The sequence below is a fragment of the Struthio camelus genome, chromosome 2 (genome assembly GCF_040807025.1).
Source record: "Struthio camelus isolate bStrCam1 chromosome 2, bStrCam1.hap1, whole genome shotgun sequence".
NCBI classification, from domain to species: domain Eukaryota; kingdom Metazoa; phylum Chordata; class Aves; order Struthioniformes; family Struthionidae; genus Struthio; species Struthio camelus.
The window spans coordinates 33473903-33488025 of record NC_090943.1 but is presented as its reverse complement, the minus strand read 5'-3'; the positions used below and the strand labels follow the sequence as shown (position 1 = coordinate 33488025).

Genomic DNA, 14123 nt, shown 5'->3' with positions numbered 1-14123 from the left:
TGTTTAACCTTTATTGCCCCCCTCCTTCTGCTCTTCCACTAATGCTGTATTTCCTGCCACAGCCTCACCCTCCTCTGCTTCAAAGTTACATCCACTTGTGTCCACTTACTGGTGTTTAACCCAAACTCAGTTCCATGCGTTTTTATTACCTGCTACACTATGGTATAATAGCAAAGTGTAATTTTGGGATTCGTTGCTTTAGTTCAAAAAAAGAAAAGTGTAAGGGGGGAACCATGGGAAACAAATGTTGCTTTGTTCTCTTTTACATGCCGCATTAGAAATTGTGTGTTTTGCAGAGGTTAATTTACTATGGGCAGCGCACCAAATACATCATAGTTCTGAAGATTACAACTTATTCACAGCCCTGAGACAGTCTCTGCTGCAGAGATATACCTCCTGGGTGAGTTGCACAAAGTTTGACAAACAAAGTGACATCAGGATGATCTACTAAAAATTGAAGTATTGTGTGTGGTTCCTTTCAAAGTAAAACATCGTTTAAGATGTTTGACACTGAAAAGCACAGCACAGAAGTTGAAAGTGAAAAATCTGAAACTCTTAACCTTGAAAAATACATTCGTTAACACTTTTGTAGCAAACTGTTGAAAACGGATACAGTAGTTAAGTTTAAGAAGGCTAGTTATAACTCTGTTTTTATACATTCAAAACTTTCCAAGAAAAGTGGAACAGGTTATTTTTCATTGATCAAAAAATCAATGAGTCTAATATAACTCTAGAACATGTCTGTATAAATGAAAGGAGCAGTGAGAGAAATTACTAGTAAAGGTTGCTTTGGACATGCAAATATATTTATTTGTTACTGCTCATTCATGTCATATGTCAGTACCCCAAGTAAGTAAAGGAAGTATGCCACTGTAAAATTTATATGCAAATGGTGAGCTATGTGCACATCAAAAATAAATTAAGAAGACTACTTATTTATGGATTAAAAAATGTATATTCCAAGTAAATTCATAAATTTAACAGTATTATTCAGTGTTTGGTTTTGGGCCCAGGATAACTATTGCGTTCCTCAAATGTTCTTTAATGTGTTCTTTTTAAATTTCAGATTGTAATTTCATAGTTTGTTTAAAAATATGTATATAATAACCTCAAAAGTGGAATTTTCAAAATTAGATTTCATAGTAATATTACAAAATATGTTGCATATGCCTAAACAGCATATACAATTTTTTTTCAGAAGAAAACATTTATCTATCCAACAAATAAGTTGGGAAAAATACATTCAGGTAAAATAGCTGAATATTTCCCTATAAAGGTGCCTGTTTCCCAAAAGGCAAAAGGTATAAATTCTGATCAAAAAATGTAACTTCCATCTGTAATGTTCTCACAATCTGAGTTTTATTTTCATTCCATTTTGGAACAAATTCTTATCCTCCCTAATAAAATAAAATAAAAAAGGAAGCATCTAAAGTTTTCATTTGGAGAATTCCGGATCATTTTTATTTATAAAAATATTGAAAAAATACTTGGCAATGCCAAAATCATTAAAATGTACGTATTAAATATAATTCTTATATATAATGGAACATAGTGATTAAGAAATGAAAATTTAACAATGCTGAAAATCTGTTTGTGTATTACCAAATGAGAATACTATAATAATTCATTCAGATACCTGAAAGCAGTGTTTCACTTTGGATAAATATTTCTCTTTTTTCCAAAACTGTGTTTTCTAGTAGAAAAATGTCCCACTAAAACTTTTTTGACTAGCTGTATGTGTTTTCTTGGCTGTATGTCTCCTATGGGTTTGGTCCAGCTTTACTGAAGTCATTGAGAACTGGATCAGGCCCTGCATCCATATTGCGTAAATCACACAGCTTGTCAGTTGCCTGTCTAAGGCCATTAGATATTTGATGGCAAATAGAAAAAGGGCCATTTGTTAGAAAAAATAGACCTATCAAATCAAAAGAAATTGTATCATTTGCTAACAACCTTATTATTCTCCTTCAACTCATCCCCTAAAATCTGGTTAGTATTGCATTGAATTTATTTCTACATATATATATGAAAAGCAATATATATATATTTTTAAATCTATATAAAATAGATAAATATTATCCTCCAATTCAGTATAATATTGGTGGTGGAAAAAAAAAAAAAAACAGAGTCCCCTTGCAATCTCTGTGATTAGCCTATGAACAAAGGACTCAAAGCCAAGAGTATGTGTTCACACAAATACAAATCCGGTGTAACTCCATTAACTTCAATACAGCTAGTTTGTACTTATGCTCTTGTAATGGAGCATGGATCTAGCCTGTTATCCATAACTCTTTCAAGCATGTGATACTAGTTAGATCAATAAGGTGCAAAAAAAATTTCCAGTTTTCCTGGAAGTTGTGGATCAGATACTATTTCTTCATTTTGCATCTTAAAGGTTTATCTGTAAACTATATATATATATTTTTGTTTAGAAGATAGTCATCTGATGTTAGCAGGAGTGCCTCAGATTTAAACGATGATAATGAACAATAGTGGAAAGGATGTATGTGCTGTCATAACTCTGCTTTCTATGTAAATACTGCCATGTTAGAGATTTAACCTTTGCACATTTACCCATTGGGACCATATGTGCAAATGCATTGCAAAAACAATAATTCAAAAAAGACAAAAAGCCTGTGTGTACATATGGGTGTGTGTATGAGTACTTTGTCTGTCTGCGTGTTTTTGAGGATGATACCTCAGAGAGCAAAAAATATTCAGGAAGGCCGAGATGCCTCCTCAGATTCTAGATACAGCCCTCAGGACCACACTGGTATCATCCGGTTAGTAAAATATGTACATTTAAAATTCATTTGCTTTGAAGAGAGGGAAACCAACCTCGGAAACAATAATACTCTTGTGTGCAGTGTTTTTTTTTTTTTTCCACAAAACATTCGATATTAACCAAATCATTTGGTTAATATAAGTGTTTACCTCTCCCCAGAACATTTGAGAGGTGTGCCAATTTTTTTTCTCCAAAATCTTATTACACATGAACACAGTTGTTGCCAGTGCTTACAGTACTGCTATTTTGTGGTCTGCCAGGCTTACCCAGAACCCCAGGGCTGCGTTTGCCTTGAGGCTGAATCTCGGTGAAGTCTTTAGTTCATCTCTGAGAGGGAGCTGCTGTTACTGCCTGCGAACAGTTGAATGCAGTTTGACATCCAGTTTTGTGGAGGCTGTGAGAAAGTTGTGGTGGATGAGGTGGGAATGTGGGACTGTTCTGCTGCCAGCTCTGTATGTGTTTTAAGTTAAACATTATAAGATAAATAAATCAGCATATTAATCTGTGTGGGTTGTGCTCAGGCTGATTGAAAAGATGTGGAGTGAAAGAGAAGAGAAAAACATGCCTTAAGTGCGATCAGTGGTGTGAGACATACTCCTGAACTTGGAGCCAAGTGCCAACTTCATATCGTTTGCACACAAAACATTTCTGTTATTCCAGCAGAAGAGTGGTAAAGAAGCAGACCCACTGTCAGACTGAGAGATGGTTTTCAAGCCATTTCTTGAGGGGAAGTGATGCGGAAAAAATGTCTATTCATTTTTAAGAAGAAATCAGCAAGCTAATGTTGCATATATTTTTTGCTTCTGATGAAATGCTCGGTTAAAGTGTAATTGTGAAACAAAAAAGTGGCATAAACAGCGTGAAAAGCTACTACTCGTTTAGTTCTTTGGGTACCAGTTCTTAATTTTCCTTTAAGTTTCTTTAATTTTCAAGGGTAAGATTTAATTCCAAAAATTAGATCCATTTGTCTTATGCTATACTTTTAGATAAAGGGTTCAACTATGGCTTATTGATTTAAAAGCAGTGGAAATATCTGCATATAAATCTGTTCCTTTTCTAAAGGGAATAGGTAACACTCTTCCTAGCACATAGTCACAAAGTTCACCTCGTATCTAATGAGGACTTTGCCAGGATCTGCAGGGTTTTTTTTTTTTCTTCTTACCTCCCACAAGAGTCCTCCCACAAGTATACTCAATCTGCACTTGTTGTATGTAGTTTTCCTGCGGAGCCCCCAACTCTTGGCTGGCGGAGAGCTAGCGAGATCAGCAGGTGGCCCTCGAGACACAGTGTGGAGGCAGATGGGCTCGGTGCTGGACCTGGGCAGGAAACTGTCATCCCTTCTGCTAAGCTTCACAGTTTTCAAAATTTTCCCTTTCTTTAGTGGATGCGTTTAGAAGCTTTTAATTAAAAAGGAGAGAAAGCGAGAGCATGCCTAAGCCAGCAAGTGTGCAGAAGCACAGGTGACACACACCACTCTAAAACTGCCAGTGACTCTATCGGTAGGGCACAGAGCTGCAGTGCAGCAGACCCCTTGATTAGTCCCTCTCCACCCCCTCGATGAGTGCCTTCCCCATCAGCTTATCAGTCATTGTGGCTCTCTCTCAATCTCTTTTGTTGAATCCACAGATGGGAAAAGATCTGTGAGCATCATAAATTTTTTTCTGTAGTTTTGACCAGAAATTCCATCTTGGAGCCAAGAAAGCTTTTCCTCCACAGATTAGTCAAAGCTGGTACATTCCCATGAAATGTTTTGATTTGGGAACTGGCATTTCCAGTGAAAAACAAGTTAGTGACTTTTTTTTTCTGATATTGATCCTGTTCTTTCAGTGGAACCACAAATATGAGAAACCAAGTCTTGTTTCTCTTATGTAGGAGAGGTTTTCATCTCTCCCTATGAGTTTTGCTTTTGCAAATGATCCTTCAAATCCTTTCTGTGCAAAGTAAAACTTACAATGTAAGGAAACATGAGGCATTAAGAAAACATTCTCCCTTGTCAATCTCAAATTTACCTGTAGATTTACATAACAATTCCTGCAACTCACCGCTTAGCAGGGAAATCCTAGTACTCATTGTGAGGAGTAGGTTAAAAAATAAATATGAAGATGATCTTTTCTTCCCCTCTGAGTCATCTGTAAATACCACCAAGTTGCCTATGCTACTTTTAGAAAGAAAGCATATCATTTTAAACCCTGCTTTAAATCCTGTAACTATATCCGTGAATAATCTGAAAACCATCTATTTTTTTTTAAATCAACTTCCTCTCAATTTCTTTTAAAAAAATCCCTCCTCTTATCATGCCACTAGACAGGTACAATCAATAATAAGAGAAAACTACACTAGCTTTACTTAAAACTTGCTGTGTGTCCTACTCCTTCATTGACTTCTTCATAAGATAACCTTTGAGAAAAACAATGCCATCCTTCATATTTGTGGGACAAATATCTCTCAGCCTCTTTTTTTATAGCTGCTCCACTTTTAATAATTCAATACTAAGGGGGTCCAGGTTTGTGGAAGGTGGAAAAAGGAACTCAAACAGATTGACTCTACACCAATAATGAGAGCATTTCTTCTAAAGTATGGGGGACTTGCACTGTATTTCTGCTTCAGATCATGGAGAATGGTGCGGTTTGAAAGCAGGTCTTCTATTTAGTAGTTTTCTGCATAAAATACTCTGATATCTTTTAAGCACTTAACTCAAAAAGAAGGCTCGTACCCACCTCTACTCCAGAATTTTTGTCTAATGTCCCATCCCTTCTAACGGCATTTACTACCTCCTACTTTAGGTAAAGAGCTTCTATGAGTATTTGTGAGTTCACTTAGATGAGTGATTCTTAGGGAGCTGAATGTGCAAGTTTCACCTTCCAAATAGATTTTTCTTTCTTGTTTGTTTTATAAAAGTTATGTAAGGACTCAGTCTTTGAGGATCACAGTGATTTAAACAAAACAACAGATTGTGATTTTTTCCTCAGGTTCAAAAACTCGGCACAATCCTTCAACCACCCTTGAATCGCTTTATTTATCAGAAGAGAAAATTTTCCAAGTCATTCAAGCAGGAACTGCCTACTTATAGTCTATGTAGGAGCTGTGGTAGCGCCATAGGTGTGAATGTAGCTTTTGAAATCATAGCTGTTCTCAGCCCTATGTGGTGATTGCTGAGGCTGCAGTAACTTACATGTTTTATTGCAGTACTTCCAGTTGCAGTTGTTGCCTGACATTGAAGCCAGCAGACTGAGCAGGTCGCAGGGTTGCAGGCCCTTAGTCCTCCAGTGGTGCTTGACATTGAGAAACCACTGTAGTGACTTGTCCAAGAACATCTCATCACTACGATGGAGGTGCACTTGTTTCACAGCCCCAGCTTGATGTCATACCCATTAGTTGAGCTTGTGACAAAAACTGGGGGAATATCAGCATTAAACACTAAGTGTTATTTTTCTTCAGACTTGTACTAAGGAATGACTGGCTTAGGAGACCTGGGATGGCTATCTGCTTTCTCTGGTGTTCCAAGATTTGACTTGGTGAGAAGGACAATAGGAACTTGAAAATGGAGTTTGTTAACTCTGCTGTGTGTTTCATTGGGAGCTCTTATTATCCCTTGCCAGAATTTTCCCTACGAAGACACGTCCACTCTTGTTTGGTTTAAAAGAGATCTTGCTACTTTACGAAAGGACTGACTTCTCAACACAACTGGTATAGGAGGTTCACAAAAAAAAAAAAAAAAAAGACAAACCAGATTCTGAAGAAAGCAGACTAACTTTTAACATGGATGGTCTTAGGATGGTCTTAGAAATCTCATCCTATTAGATAAGACTGAGCTATTCCTCAGCCAGTGGAACAATTAATTGTGAAATTACTTGGACTTTAGCCTCTGTGTATGATACTAGTGCCTTTCCTAAGGAGGCAGTTCTCTGAAAGAGTTTTCATGCTAGCACTTAGAGCCCAGGAATATATCAGGGTATCAGTCAGGACAGGGCTTCAAGGGAGATGCTATGAGGAAGTTAGAGTGAGAATTTACAATTAACTTTGAAAGCTGAGTAAGCTGCTTTGCCCTTTTGGTGCTCACGTAGGGAGTTACAGTGGAAAAACTATAGTGCTATAAATTCACACCTTGTTTACTCCATGATAATTCTCCCCCATAAGTAAACCCTTTGTGTCAAAGATATGTCTGTGTCTATTCCATACAGTAAACAGAATAAATGGCTAATCTCAGGATTTTTGAGTTTCTTACCTGATTTTGCTGCTTTGCTCACATTATGACTTTTGGCAAATGACTTTTGCAGCAATTTATGTCTCGTTTGCTATAACATATCCAGTGGTAACATAATAATCAGAGTCTAGTGGTAACATAATAAACAGTATCTGTTTTGTATAAAGTCTGCATTATAGACGTATTATAAGATACAATTAACTTGTGCAGTACTTTGAGCTCCTGAGATTGTACTTCATTATATCATCACAATTTTAGAATGATGAATGTAATGTGTATTTTCTTTCTAATTTTTCAGATATTCAACTTGCCCATGGCTCTTTTTATCCCTCCTTCAGTGTTTGCTGTTCATCTACAGTTTAATCTTCTTTACCAGTTTTGGATACATACAGAGGTAAACCAGGTTTTTAAGCCATACCTAAACAGTTAGCCTGGAGCAGTGTCCTGGAAATGCACTAGCAACTGATTTATTGTGTAAGAAAAATCTTTGTCTGACTTTTTTAAGGAGAACCATCTGTTCATTTTTATTCCTTTTTCGGAATATATATTGCTAAGTTTATAAGAGGCAATGAGGCCAGTTGGTCCCAATTAGATAAAAAAAAAGTAACTGTAAAGAATCAAAACTTTTTACTATTTTAATACCATATTTTCCTATCTTGCAGCTTATTAAACATTTCTGGCAGATACTGAAACTGATTTCATTTCTAAGATAAATATTTTAAGGAAAAATATTAGAGGACTTTAAGCAGTAGTTTCTTCCCAGAGTTACAACTGAACTCAGATACTGTTTCCTTCTTACTGCAAGTCATTTGAAGACCCCTTAAAAAAAATATTTGATTATCTGCTAGCTATTTGTTTATGACTGCACTTATTTATATGTGTGTGTGAGTGTGTAGACCATATCTGTTTTGCATGCCTATACCGGTAGTAACCCATTGTAATTTTTCCCATACTTCTCAGGTGTGGGAAGACCTTCTTTAAAGACCTTTAAAGACCTTCTGCCTTCTCCCTTGCACTACAGTAAAGGTGCTTAGAAGTATTCCATATTATATGTTAGCAGTATATTACATTACCAGGCTTGGGGACTAATTACCCCAACATACTTACACTCTTTCGGTTACTCTGATTATTTGGATACCATTTTCGCTCTATAGTTTCATTGTGCCATCTATAGGATGATCCATCTGGAAGACAATTTCATTTTTGTTACCTACAGTTTTAGACAATTGAATTATTTAAATTGTAGATTTTATTTTCCCTTTTCTATGTGCTTGTTTGATGAAAAAGCTACTTACAGTGACCCATTTGCAAACTTCTATTGTTACTCAGTTCTGTTGAGCACATTTCTAAAGTCATTAATACCTATCCCATGCCCTGTAACATCACTTATTGATAGTGATTTGCAAAGGCTTGCAATAAAATGAAATGCACTTCACCAGAACTGGCATGAAGTCATGCATTACACAATGTTGTCAAAATGTTCTGAACAAATTTAATCCAACACTTTGAAATTATACCAAATGAACATTATGAATCATGTGGTAGCAATGTTTATTTGATCATGCATTAGAATCCCAAACTGATTTTACTGTGTTTTACCGCTAAGAAGGATGTAATATGCCTCATTTAGCTCTTCCCTGCTGTCTGTAGCCATTTCTTCCTTGGCTGACATGTGTCTAAAGTTCTGCTACGTAGCAGTAATGCCATGAATGTCAGCACCAGTGCGGCAGTGCACTTCTGAAGTTTCTAAAGTGCATTTCAGAGGCCTCTGAATCACCTACATCCCTCCTAAGTCCTTTATAGGGCTTAAAAGGAATTCCCATAGTGTATGTACTGTGTGCTGGTGTCTAAACAGGAATATATTTTAGTCTCAGTGAATAGGTGAGCACCCCTTACTATTAAATTATTGCAACAGTAGAAAAACAACAGATGTTTTGTACTGATGCACCTAATCCAATCGTAGATCTTTATTTGCAAAAGAAGATATTTTTAAAGTTGATATTGTTGATGCTATTTTTGTAGTACGGTTGAAATCAGTTGAAATATGTTGAAGTCATGCTTTCAGGTCATAAATGATGTCAAAATAGAAATTGGTTTATGCTGTATATTAGCACATTTCCTGCTCTCAGAAGCAAGGACCTAACAGACAAGACAAGGCAAAGGAAGGGAAACAGCAGTAACTGTTGTAGACACTTAGGTGTTAAATTCATAAATAATATTTCTGTTGAAGATAATATGGTATTTCACCATCATACCACACCTTTTATGACAACTGGAATAATTTAACTGCGTTTAGAACTGGGCCATTTTTAAATTTTTTTTCAAAGTAATTTTTCTAACTTTTAGCAGTTCAAATAATTATCTTACCTAATAATAAAATGAAAATCCTTTCCGTAAGCTCCCCCAGGCATGAGGGTTGCTTGGGGCTGCAGGCCTGTGGCATACTGCCGAAAACAGGATGGTGGCTCAGAGACTACTGCTGGTCCTTGCTCTGCGGCGACAGCTGCTTGCCAGGGCTGAGAGCAGGGAGATACCCAGTCCCCAGGCGACTCTGGTGTCCTCTGGGAGCCCAGCTGGGTGTTTTTACAAGGCAGCAGTACATGTCATTGGGGGGTCTAGCATAGACATACTGCATCTTTTCTATTCTGCTACTGCCAGTTGTGGAGTTTACTTCTGAAATGCAGGAGTATTTGATAAGAAATGTAGAGTTTATAATCACTTTTCTTTAGTAAACAATTTTGTCTCATTAGCACTGAGAAGCCTAATAAAGGGGGTGCGCAATTTATTTTTCTCTACATGAAAAAAATAAATTATTTTTAAGCAATAGGAAAGATGGAAAGTATATCAACCAACTTCTAAAGGAAAGGTGTTTTGTTTGGATTTAGATTTGAGGTATTTAGGTTCTTATTGCATAAAGAACTAATTCAAATTCAATTCAATAATTAAAAAAAGGGTTGTGCTGTGCTGAGACTTTATATGACGTATTTCAGCCTAGAGCAAGAGTTTACAGGCAAAGTATAATACCTGATATTTTCCCAAAGTTTAACTTAGAATGTATCCTGTATTGTTTCAAATAATAAACTTCTTTTAACATTGTAACTTTGACCTTTTCCAATGTTTGTTATGTCAGCTTCTGTCCAGCTTTCCTACCAACAAATCAGACAGAGTCTATTTTATTTTAAATCAAGTAGCTCATATAGTCCTCTGACGGCTGTATACCAAATCATAAAGATGAAAAGTACCCACTATTTGTATTTCAGTGAGACCTCTGTTTTTCCTGCATACGTGATATGCATTAGCTTTTGGCCTTTTATATAGAACAGGACAGCATTTTAAACACTATACAGATTATAACTAAACCATTCTTTTAGTAATAATAAAAGATTTCGATCACCAAAATCTAATGGACTATTGAAACAGATAAAGCATTTCTGTGATTAATCAATAAAGGGTGGATGTGCTAGAGTAAAAATACTGCTTTGTGACCTAAATAAGTTGTGTATATGCTTTTGACTGTATTCTTCCATTACAAGAATTTCTGCTGCCTAAAGGTTACCTTTGTTTCACTACTTCTGTGCATTATTGCACTGTGTACATGGCAATTTCAGATTGTATCAGAAATTTTCCAAATATATATTTTTGATCTCTGAATAGCATCAAGGAATTGAAATAAATGTCATAATTGTTTATTTAAATGACAAAGGGGAAAAAAAAAGCAGAAAAAGCTTTTCCCTAGTGCTGCATAAAGATAGGATCCCAATAAATCAAGAGAAAGCAATTTTTGGTCCAGTCTAATCCTATTTAGCTCAGTGGAAAGACTCAGTCAGTAGATCTGGCCTTAAATGGACTGGGAGAAATGTTTCTGTGACTAGACCATTCTCATCTAGACCTTGAGGGGAGTAAAAAAAAATACTTTGGTCAAAGAGCACTAAAAACCTAATTTTTCAAAAGCCACAAAATGTTTCAGGACTGTTACTGACAGAGAGAAATACTCCGTTTCAGTTTATTTTCACAGGTGATTCGGAAGGTCTATGGCTCATATTAAACTATATCCTTCCGTTATGCATTTATTACAACCAATCAGTTAGGTGCGTTTATAACCTGATAGACACCTGTGAAAAACAGAAATTAGTTTCTGTTGGTTTAGCTGTAATTTTCATGAGATGTCAAATTGTATTTGGAAAGTATCAACTGAATCAATCCCTGTTGGTAGTAACTGCAGCAGCAGACTATTTGTTGCCTGTTTGATCTTTGACGTGCGTTAGTATCTGCTTAATTTTCTAATTTAAGGAAAGACTGTAATCTGCCCTTTACTATACTCATGGAAATCACGTTTGTTAAGGCATCTCTTTTTCCCTTATTTAAGTCTTCCTACTTCATCCAACTTTGGGAGCATGAAAAGGTGAGCCTCTGCTATGACCTAGGGGCAACAAGGGTGAAAACAGACAAGGAATGGAAACCACTTTGGCAATATCTTAGGCAGGCTGGCATAGAAGAAGTGAAATCCTCTACCGATATAGACCAAAACACAACGTGTATATTTTTGTTTTGGTCAGAAAACAGTAATTCAGTAAAAGTGAAACTTTGCTGGTGAATACAGTAGACGTGGGCCGCAGCTTTCAGACGCGCAGGGTGTAATTGCCGACCGCAAGGAGACAGAGGGAGGAGGGTGGTCACAGGTGCTGCCCTGCGGCGCGCGCTACTCCAAGCCTCTCTCTCTGACTTGGTGTGGCTCAAAAAACTTTGAGCGAAATTTCTGAGAGAAGTTCATGTTTCCACGAAGAGCAGGTCTTGTCTTCCAGCCAGGCCAGTGAATTCTGTTTGTGGCAGGAAGCCGCGCGTCGCCCGTGGGCTGAGTACCGGCGAGCTGCAGCGGCCGAATCCTGAGCTTCTTACACTGATCCCTCAACTCCTGCCTAAGAAGAGGGCCAGACTCAGAAATGCCCTTCTGTGGTTTAAATATGAGCATAAGGCCAGCAAGTAAATTAAACAAGTAAATATAAAAACACGTGCAGTTAAGGAAAACACATACTAGTACACTGACTTCTTTTAAGAAGCAGTATACTTATGATTACTGCATCATTATCAAACGTTATTCCTGAGACTCTAGAGGACATACGTGTCTGTTTAAGCAGAAACTATTTAAGACAAAAGTCCAGTGGGTGGCACATAAAATACCCAGAAAATCTGTTAAGATAGTGTGGTTCATAAGTGACAGTATTAGGCAATAGATAAAATATTCAGTTATTAACTTCCAGGTTCTAACAAATGAGACTGATCCTCCATTTCTTACAGAATTTTATTTTTCCATTTCTTTTTGTATGTACCTTTTGCACATTGTGTGCTCTAGTCTAGTTTTAATAAACAAGAAAGGAATGCAGGAACAAAGAAGTATGTAAATTCCAAGGCTCTGTGTTTGCAAAGGCATATATTTATGCTTAATTTAATGTGCTGTGAATAGTTCCTATGAGGTCAGTGAGACTTTTTGTAATGGGTAAAATTCAACATGTGCATAAGTTTTTGCAAGATGATAGTATACAGGTGGTATTGAATGGATCACACTGGAAATCGAGTATGATTGACTGATCTGATTTCCTGGGCAAGATGAGAAATGTTGTTTTTTAAAGTAAACAGCATCAATAGTAAAAAGTAATAATCTGATGTGTTGTGTATGATTGTGAAATTGTAGTTGAAAATTGACGGAAATTCATTTGGAATTCAATTAGTTTATGGCAGGAAAATCTTTCTTCTTCTTTATTCTAATATGTTGGTTCATTTAACAGGCGATCCATCTTACTCTCTTTAATTCAGCTACTGTAGCCAAAAATAGACACGAGTCTTCTTGATGTGCTCTTTCAAACTGGAAACACTTACATCTGTCCTATTCAGTTTACAGGGGATTATTCTAAAAAGTTACCGTTCACAAGACTTTTGCTAACAGTCATCAAAAAGATGAATGTAATTGATATAGAGGTGTTGTTACAGTTTGATATTCAAAACTGTGCTTGACAACCCTCAATGATTTACCTGGGATTTCTATAAACAGGTCATATCATATAACATTCTACTGGCTGTATCCATTTTGAAAGGGCATCCTCTTGGAGTTACAAAGATTCAAGAAATTGTTCAAAAACCAGTGGGGAAAGACTAATCCTGGTTTGCATAAAGAATAAGATTTTGGTTTACAGAAGAAAGTGCTGGTCCCATTCCTGATATCTGGTGCTTTAATCATTCACAAACGCATCATTTGCCTGCTACAAGCTGGCAACTCAAGCATTTACTGTGGAAAGAAGGAGAACAAGTAAGGCAGTAAAAAACAGAGATAAAAATACTTTATTTAATGCAGAAAGTGCCTTTGTAGGTCCAGATAGGATATATATATCCACAATATAGACAATAAAACTCAAACACGATTCCAAGAAACAAAAAGATCTCACTGTTTCAACGCAGTGTGTCTGCCAAAATGTCTTATTAGATTTTCTGTCCAACCTAAAGGATGAAAGTCTTGTCATCATTGTACTTGCCAGAGGGTGGAAAAGAGGAAAACTAACAACACTCTCACTAAGCAGAAACACTAGCAGTAAGTGCAAAATGTCTTCCACTTTTCCATGAGAGTCAATGAGAGGGGAGAAATATTATCTTTCTAGATATATCAAGAGCATAGCTTTGCTTTTTGTTTTAAATAAAAAGAGTAACACAAGAGGGAGAAAAATAAAACCTCCATTAGAGAGCGCAAAGCATTTCTGTCCTGCAATGGGCTGCACTGGAGCACTGTTTAATCAGGAAAAATATAGAGGGATGAGATTTAGAGTTCCTTCATTGGCATCTAGGACCTGGACGGTGATTAGGAATATCTGCTTTCCACCTTAGTTGGCTCAGGCGTGCCTCCCATTTGAAAACAAAGTGCTTCTTGGCACTTTTAGGTATCTGAGCCTATCCCGACCTGGAAAGTTAAGTATTTAATTCTTACCTAGTCCCTCTTTCAATTGAGCTGCAGAGTAGAAAGACACTTAAAAATACCTAAATCCTCTAAAGGAACAGGGTTTTGCTGAGTTTGCTTAACACATCCTGCAGCTTTGAGTTCATTAGGCAGCACAGGAGCTGTGATCGTTCTCATTCAAAAAGTGGCTGCTC

At 36.7% G+C, this 14123-nt stretch overlaps 1 protein-coding gene across 10 annotated transcripts in view; it reads left to right on the top strand.

Annotated features, from left to right (window-relative positions):
• AGMO (alkylglycerol monooxygenase) overlaps positions 1–14123 on the top strand; it is a 318841-nt gene that overhangs the window by 83549 nt on the left and 221169 nt on the right. For 9 of the 10 annotated variants that reach the window (XR_011139628.1, XR_011139627.1, XM_068935009.1 and 6 more), the window contains exons 4-5: positions 297–400; positions 7288–7383. Coding sequence is in view for 8 of the 10 variants with exons in the window: in XM_068935009.1 (XP_068791110.1) it covers positions 297–400; positions 7288–7383 (200 nt within the window). In the remaining 2 variants the exon portion in view is untranslated. The remainder of the gene's footprint in view (positions 1–296; positions 401–7287; positions 7384–14123) is intronic. The other variant, XM_068935012.1, reaches the window with a different exon arrangement.